Source organism: Elephas maximus, chromosome 10, assembly GCF_024166365.1.
Source record: "Elephas maximus indicus isolate mEleMax1 chromosome 10, mEleMax1 primary haplotype, whole genome shotgun sequence".
Lineage (NCBI taxonomy): Eukaryota > Metazoa > Chordata > Mammalia > Proboscidea > Elephantidae > Elephas > Elephas maximus.
The window spans coordinates 27,736,748-27,745,333 of record NC_064828.1 but is presented as its reverse complement, the minus strand read 5'-3'; the positions used below and the strand labels follow the sequence as shown (position 1 = coordinate 27,745,333).

The 8,586-nt window shown below is 35.3% G+C and overlaps 1 protein-coding gene across 1 annotated transcript; it reads left to right on the top strand.

Moving 5' to 3' along the window:
• The first annotated feature begins 5,671 nt into the window (after positions 1-5,671).
• Positions 5,672-6,616, top strand: LOC126084602 (olfactory receptor 4F15-like). Its single transcript, XM_049899198.1, has one exon. The coding sequence runs from the start codon at positions 5,672-5,674 to the stop codon at positions 6,614-6,616; it is 945 nt and encodes a 314-aa protein (XP_049755155.1).
• Positions 6,617-8,586: the final 1,970 nt, after the last annotated feature.

Sequence of the window (8,586 nt, the reverse complement as noted above, 5' to 3'; positions counted from 1 at the left end):
GTTAATATTCTGTCTAGTTTTCTATCTATTATTGAAAGTGGGGTATGGAAGTCTCCAACTATTTTTGTTGAATTGTCTGTTTCTCCTTTCATTTCTGTCTGTTTGCTTCATATATTTAGTTCTCTATCATTAGGGGCATACATACTTATAATTGTTTTATTTTCCTGATGAATCCATCCTTTCATCATTATATAATATTCCTCTTTATTTGTAGTAAATTTTCTTGTTTTAAAGTATAGCCACTCTGACTTTTTGTGGTTGCTGTTTCCATGATACTTTCTCAGTCTTTACTTTCAATTTATTTGTACCTTTGAATTTGAAGTTTGTCTCCTCTAGATAGCATAGTGTTGGATCATTTTTTTTTAAATCCTGTCTGACAATCTCTGCCTTTTCATAGTATTATTTAATTCATTCACACACACTTAATGTTATTATTGATATAGTGGGATTTTGCATTTGCTATTTTACGTTTTGTTTTCTGTATGACTCATGTATTTTTTATTTCCCTATTCCTCATTTACTTCTTTCTTTTGTATTCAGTGAATATTTTTTAATGTAGCATTTACATATCTGTATTGGGTTTTACAGTTTTTGTTGTTTAGAGATTTTGCTAAGATTTACCATATACATCTTAAATTGTGAGAGTCAGCTTCAGATTTATACTAGCTCAGTTAAATTGATATATAGAAATGCTTCTCCCATATAGGTCTATTCCCATTTTCTGCTTTTTGTGAGATTGCTATACATATTGTTTCTATTAATATTTTCAGCCCAACGATGCATTGTTGTACTTATTAATTTACCCATAAGTCATTTCCTTTATTCAATACAACTTTCTACCCACCCACTTTTTCTGTATTGATATTGGCCCATATATTATACATGTATTATATTTTTATATATTATATGTCCTACAATATATTATTACATAATAATTTATAAAGTTTTTTAAATAAGAGAACAAAGGCAAATATTCATTTCTATTTTTATAATTACATAATTCCCTTTGTTTTTCATGTAGATTTGAATTACTGTCTGGGATCACATGCTTTCAGCCTGAAGAATTTCCTTTACTATTTTTTCTAAGGTGGATCTGCTAGCAACCAATTTTCTCTCTTTTTTTTCTAAATCTGAGAAAGTTGTTACTTCACTTTTATTTTTGAAGTGTAGGTTTGCTGGATCTAGAATTTATGGTTGGCAGCTTTCTCCTTGATCACTTTGAATATGTCATCCCATTGCCTTCTGACTCAATTGTTTTTGCTGAGAAGTCGCCTGTTGATCTTATTTAGATGCCATAGTAAGTAAAAAGCTTTTTCTTCTTGTCTTTGGCTTTTAACATTTTTGCTATGATATGTTTGTTTTTTGATCTCTTTGTGTTTATTCTACTTGGAGTTCATTGAGCTTCCTGGATATGTAAGTTATCATTATTTTACTATGGGGAGTTTTCTGCCATTATTTCTTCTTATATATATATATTTCTGCCCCTCTCTCACTCTCGTCTCCTCTTGGTACACTCATTATGCATATGTTGGTGTGGCTGATGGTGTCCCCCATTTCTCTGAGGAGTCCTTCATTTCATTTTTTCTTTCTCTGTTTTTCAGTTTGCATAATATCTATTGATCTTTCTTCAAGTTTACTTGTTCTTTCTTCTGCCAGTTTAAATCAACTGTTTTGCTGCTCTAGTGAATTTTTTATTTCAGTTATTATACACTCCAACTCCAGAATTTTCATTTGACATTTGATTCCTTTTTAATGATTGCTATGGCCTGGTGGCACAGTTGCAAACCCTGGTGGTGCAGTGATTAGGAGCTACATCTGCTTACATCTGCTACATCGAATCCACCAGGCACTTCTTGGAAACTCTATGGGGCAGTTCTCTGTCCTACAGGGTCGCTAAGAGTCAGAATTGACATGGCAGCAATGGGTTTGGTTTTTGGTTTGGCGGCACAGTAGTTGCAGTAGTTAAGCATTCAGCTGCTAATCAAAAGATTGGCAGTTCAAATCCACCAGCCAGTCTTTGGAAACACTATGGGGTAGTTCTACTCTGTCCTATAGAGTCTCTGTGATTCGGAAGTGACTTGATGGGAATGAGTTTGCTTTGGTTTAGTTTATGTCTGTATTGATATTAATTATTTGATGCAACATTTTCTTCATTTCTTCCTTTGCTTCTCTAATCATGGTTTTCTTTAATTCTTTAAATATGCTTATAATGGCTACTTTGAAATACTTTTCTTAGAAATCTATATCTGGCTGTTCATGTTACTCTTCCCTCCCCCAACCCCGGTGTATGGTTATGTTTTCCTCTTTGCGTTGTCTCATTATTTTTGTTGGACACTGGAAAATTTTTAAATTTTTTTTCCTTTTTTAAAAATAATATTTATTGTGTTTTAGGTGAAAGTGTACACAGCAAATTAGGTTCCTATGCAACAAATTTTATACAAATTGTTCTAGGTCATTGGTTACAATTCACAATGTGTCAGCATCCTCTTTATTTCCATTCTGTTTCTGTTCATCTAGCTTCCTTTCCTTTCCTTGCCTTCCCATCTTTGGTTTTTAGTAAACATTGACCATTTGATTTCATGTAGTTGATTGTTTAAGGGAGCACATTACTCATGGGTGATACTGTTTATTTTACAAGTCAGTCTATTATTTGGCTGAAAGGTGACCTGAAATAATAAAGTCAGTTCTAAGTTCAAAGAGTATCTTAGGGCAATAATCTCAGGAGTTTCTCTGGTCTCTATTGTAAGTAAATCTGGACTTTTTTAGGAATTAGAATTTTGTTCTACAGTTTTCTCCCATACTATCCAGAACCTTCTATTGTGTCCCTAGTCAAAATGATCGGTAGTGGTAGCCAGGCATTGTCTAGTTCTTCTGGCCTCAGTTAGAAGAGGCTGTGGTTCATGTGGCCTCTTAATCCTGTGGACTAGTTTCTTCTTCCAGCCTTTCATTTCCTTCATTCTCTTTTCCTGAATGTAAGTAGAGGCCAATAATTGTATCTTATATGGCCTCTTGCTAGCTTTTAAGACCCCAGATGCTACTCACCAAACTAGGATGTAGAACATTATAAACTATGTTATGCCAATTGACCGAGTTATCCCACAAGACTATGGTCTTAACCCTTTTATAATACATGTTTTTTAAAAGGTATTTTTAATTTTTTTTTTTTTAACTTTCCCTTGATGTTGGCTAGGCCCCAAGGGGCCATACATTTGAATTGTCTTATCACCCTTATACATAAGGTAAGTTTTCTTGCAACTGTGCTTGCTGTACAATGCTGGTATTTCTTTTTTCTATTGTATTTTAGATGATGGATTACAGAGCAACCTAGCATCTTATGAAACAATTTATATACATATTGTTTTAGGACATCAGTTACCAATCCCATGACATGTTAACACTCTCTGCTTCTCAACTTTAGGTTTCCCTTTACCAGCTTTCCTCTCCTCTCCTGCCTTCTCAGTCTTTCCCCTGGTCTGGTGTGCCTGTTGTGTCTTGTTTTGTTTTATAGGCCTGTCTAATCTTCGGCTGAATGGTGAACCTCAGAGTGACTTCATTACTGGGCTAAAAGGGTGTCCAGGGGCCTAGAGTTTCTCCAGTCTCTGTCAGACCAGTAAGTCTGTTCTTTTTGTTTTTGTCAATTTGAAGTTCATTCTACATTTTTCTTCCACTCTTCCAGACATTATATTTTGATCCTTTTCAGAGCAGTTGTTGGTGGTAGCCACGTACCACCTAGTTCATCTGCACTCAGGCCGGTGAAGGATGTGGTTCATGTAGGCCATTGGTCCTTTGGACTAATATTTTCGTTGAGTCTTTGGTTTTCTTCATTCTCCTTTGTTCCGAATGGAGTTTAGTTTATTACCTTTATTTAAAAAGTGATGTAATATCTGTCCAAATAGATAAATATTTTAGCTCTTTTGGTTTCATTTACTTAAGAAAAATGTCTCATAGTAGGATTATTTGTCATGTGGCTTTTTTTTTTTTTAATATTTGATATGTGTTTTAAAATTGTATTCTGGAGAAGGCTCATCAATTTGTACTCTGAATTGGAGGCTATGAGAATTTCTGTTTCCTCACAGCCTCGCCCACGGTATGTTAATTGTTTATTTTAAACGTTGACTTTTTTACAAATATAATAGCAACTCAATATTCTTTTATTTACATTTATTTGCTTACTAGTGTGTTTGAGTGTTCTTCATATGTTTTTTGACTATATGGATTTTTTATTATGTCCACAGTCTTTATGTGTTTGGTCAATGTAAAATCGAATTTTCATTGTTATATTGAATATTTTCCTTTAAAATTGTATGTGGAAGATTTAACTTTTTTATGCTGAAGAGTGCCAGTTTTTATTGCATGTTTTGTGCATATGGTGGTATGTGTAGAAAGTTTTTCTCAAACAAAGGATTATCTAATAATAAGCCTAAAATTTCTTCCATTTCTGTCTTTTATTTGTATTTAAATATTCATTCAAAGCTCATTTTTATTAAAGCTGTAAGGTCAGGAACTCACTTTACTTTTACCAAATATGGTAAGTTGTGGAAACCTTGATATCATAGTGGTTAAGAGTTCTGCTACTAACCCAAAAGCCAGCAGTTCAAATCCACCTTGGAAACTTTATAGGGCAGCTCTACTCTGTCCTATAGGGCCACTATGAGTTGGAATCAACTTGATGGCAATGCGTGCATAAATTGTGATATGCTGTCTTCATTTCTTCTACACCCCCATTACAATCTTCACGTTGCAGCTACTGTAAGATTTTAAGACACAAATATTGTTATTTTGCTGTTCTGCCTCAATGGCTTTCTATCACTTCTAAGATTAGATCAAATTCTTAACACACACGATAAGGTTTTTCTTGTTCAAACCCATACTCTTCTTCTTTTATTTTACTCCAAATTTTTCTGTTTCTTAATGCTTTTAGGTTTTCTTCATGCCATTTCCTCTGCCTATATTACTCTTCATCCTTTTCCTCGATTAATTAACTTGTATTCATCATTTAGATTTTAGCACAATCACTATCTTCCAGATCAGGGCAGATGATGCTGATATAAGCTGTCTTTGTTCTCAAGCACTTTGTTCTTTTTGTTCACATCACTTACCTCCTTTATATTCATCTAGTTACCTGAAGTTACGTGAATAGCTATTTAACATCTAGCTCACTGGTATCGGCAAACAACAAGAAAGCAGAGTCTATGTTATATTCCAGAACGTGACACAGTGCTTGTTTCATAGGAGATTTTCATAGTAGCTGCTCAATGAACAATTGTTAAATGAATAAACTACTGTATTTCTTGTTTAGAAAGACTTTTGAGGCTGTTGGTGAAGATGTTTCTTTCATATCAGAATTTAAAATAAACAGCACCTGGTTCTTTCAACAGCTCTGGTTCATTCCTTTATAACACTTTTCTTTGTTCCTTTCAGGTAACACAAAAAAATCAATAAATGAAACAAATTATTCTGTAATGTCTGCATTTGTGTTCCTGGGACTTTCTACCTCTAGACCAATGTAGCGTTTCCTTGTTACCTGCTCTACCATTTTATATATATCAATTGTTCTGGGAAACCTCTTTGTGTTTACAGTAACCTTTGTCCTTCATTTTCACTCCCCCATGTACTTCCTGGTAACCAACCTTTCAGTCATTGATTTGTGTGCTTTAGGCAGCAACAGACAATGTCAGTGTATGGAGCAAATTACTCTGAGGTGTCTGAATTTGTCTTCCTGGGACTTTCTACCTCTAGACCAATGCAACATTTCCTCCTTGCCTTCTCTACAGTGTTTTATGTAACAATTGTTCTGGGAAATCTCCTGGTTGTGTTTACAGTGACTTTTGACTCTAAATTGCATTCCCCTATGTACTTTCTGTTAGCCAGCCTCTCTTTTATTGATTTGTGTCTTTCTACCTTACTGGTTCCTAAGATGATCTGTGACCTGTACTCTGGGCAAAACCCCATATCATTCCAGGGGTGTGTCATCCAGATTTTTGTACTTCATGTTCTGGGTGGATCTGAGATGGTGCTGCTCATAGCCATGGCCTTGGACCGTTATGTGGACATATGTAAGCCCCTCCACTACCTGACCATCATGAGTCCATGGATGTGCATTTGGCTTCTGGTTGGTTCTTGGGTTATCGGTCTCATTCACTCAGTGGTGCAGCTAGCTTTTATTATCAATTTGGATTTTTGTGGCCCTAATGCGATAGACAGCTTTTACTGTGATCTACCTCGGTTTATCAAACTTGCCTGCACAAACACCTACAAACTGGAGTTCATGGTTACTGCCAACAGTGGATTCATTTCCATGGGAACCTTCTTCCTATTGGTTTTCTCCTACATCTTCATCCTGGTCACTGTATGGAAACACTCTTCAGGTGGTCTATCCAAGGCCCTCTCTACCTTGTCAGCTCATATCACTGTGGTGGTTTTGTTCTTTGGACCATGCATCTTTATCTATGTGTGGCAATTTCCCATGGTGCCAGTAGATAAGTTTCTTGCCATTTTGGACTCCTTGATTACACCTATCTTGAACCCTGCCATCTACACACTGAGGAACAAGGACATGAAGATGGCAATGAGGAGACTAAGTAGTCAATTCCTGAGTTTGAGAAAGATCTTCTAAGTAAAGGAGAATACAAGTTAAATCATTTCATGTAACACAAATGCTGAAGTAATTATACTAAATTAGGAACTTATCTGACAGATAGTTCAAGTGTTTGATGTATATAACAGCTTGTTGAATAAAGTATGTTACTTCTTCCAAATTCAAGAGGGAACTATCTCGGATTGTTTTATCCAAAGTTAATGATTTATTTAATTACATATTTAATTGTTCATGTATTGGGCTATTTCTATGTGCTTTAATACTTTGAAATACTAAATGCACACATTCTTTTTATGTGGTCTATTTTTTTTTAATAGTCCATACATAATCTTGAAAAGTTTGTAAAAATCCAGACATTAGTACTCTAGTCACAAAACCACTATTGATTTTTCTAATTTTCTCTATTTACTGAAGTTGTCAGGGATTTCTTTTTACTTGAATCTATAGTTAATGCCTATGGGAGCAGCAGTCAAGACAACAAATGATCTATTGTATTGGAAAAATCTGCTGCAAAAGACCTCTTTAAAGTGTTAAGAGATGACACTTTGAGGACTAAGGTGCACTTGATGCAAGCCCTTGAATTTTTAATTGCCTCATGTGAATGCGAAAGCTGAACAATGCATAAGGCAGACTGAAGAAAAATTGATGCCTTTGAATAATAGTGTTTGCGAAAAATATTGAGTACACCGTGGATTCCAGAAAAATGAAAAAAAAAAAAATGTGTCTTGAAGAAGTAAAGCTATAATGCTTATAAGTGACAATGCCTAGACTTCATCTCGCATACTTTGGACATGTTATCAGGAGGGACCAGTACCTGGAGAAGGACATAATGTTTACCAGAGGGTCAGTGAAAAAAGAGGAAGACCCTAAATAAGATGGGTTGATACAGTGGCTGCAACAATGGACTCAACCATAACGATGATTGTGAGGATGGTGTAGGACTAGGCAGTGTTTCGTTCAGTTGTACACATGGTTGTTGTGGGTTGGAACCAACTTGACATCACCTAACAACAATAACATGGATTGGAAAACTTCCTCATATAAGAAGATAAATTAACTCCCATAACATTTATTCCTCTGAAACAAAGTAACCTATGTTCCATGTTGATTTAAGTTTTATGCTCATGCTCTTATTACTTAGTTAGAAAAATGCTCTGAATTACTCACTGTAAAAAACAAACAATTGTGGGCTTAACTATTTTTCTTTCTAAAATCATCTTCTAATATTCAGGATAGATTGTTGATTATTAAGTTACATTGTGTTTCACATTAACTCTCATTTAGGAAGTTGTTTGGCAATTGGGTTACAATCCCGATAAATTCTTATGGGATGTTCGTGGAAAACCATATAGACTTGGAAATGCTGAAAGTATGCCCTCAGACATTAGATAGCTGGATTCAAATTTATTAACTTGGAGATAATATGCTCAAGCTTTTGAAGACACTATGAAAATGTGATTCTCCTTATATATAAACCCAGTATATGAATAATTATATTTTATATGGAAGAGAAAAAGTATGTGAGGTAAATTTAAAACCTGAGGGAAGGAAGAAGAGGTTGGGGGAAGGGGCATGTCTTAGGCTGGGTTCTCTAGAGAAGCAAAACTAGTGAATTGTTTCTATCTACGCACTCACACACACACAGAGAGAGAGAGAGAGAGAGAGAGAGAGAGAGTGAGATTAATATCAAGGCAATGGGTCAGCAGGCCTTGGTTCTTTGTGGGGTGGGGTGACCCAAACTTTCATTCCTTAAGAGTTTGGACCATTAGTAGTCATGTCAGAATTGGGTTGCTTTAGTTTTCCATTGACCTTAATCACACAGCATGGTAGTACTAAGAGACATCCTGAGGGATCTCTTGTATTCCAGACATACTCTTCTTTACCTCCATTATGTAATATTAATCCAATTCCCTCTTGGTAATCAGGACCAATCACACCAGCCAATTTGGTAACTCCCTTTTTTGCCTTTTGATCCAAAGGCATGAGGA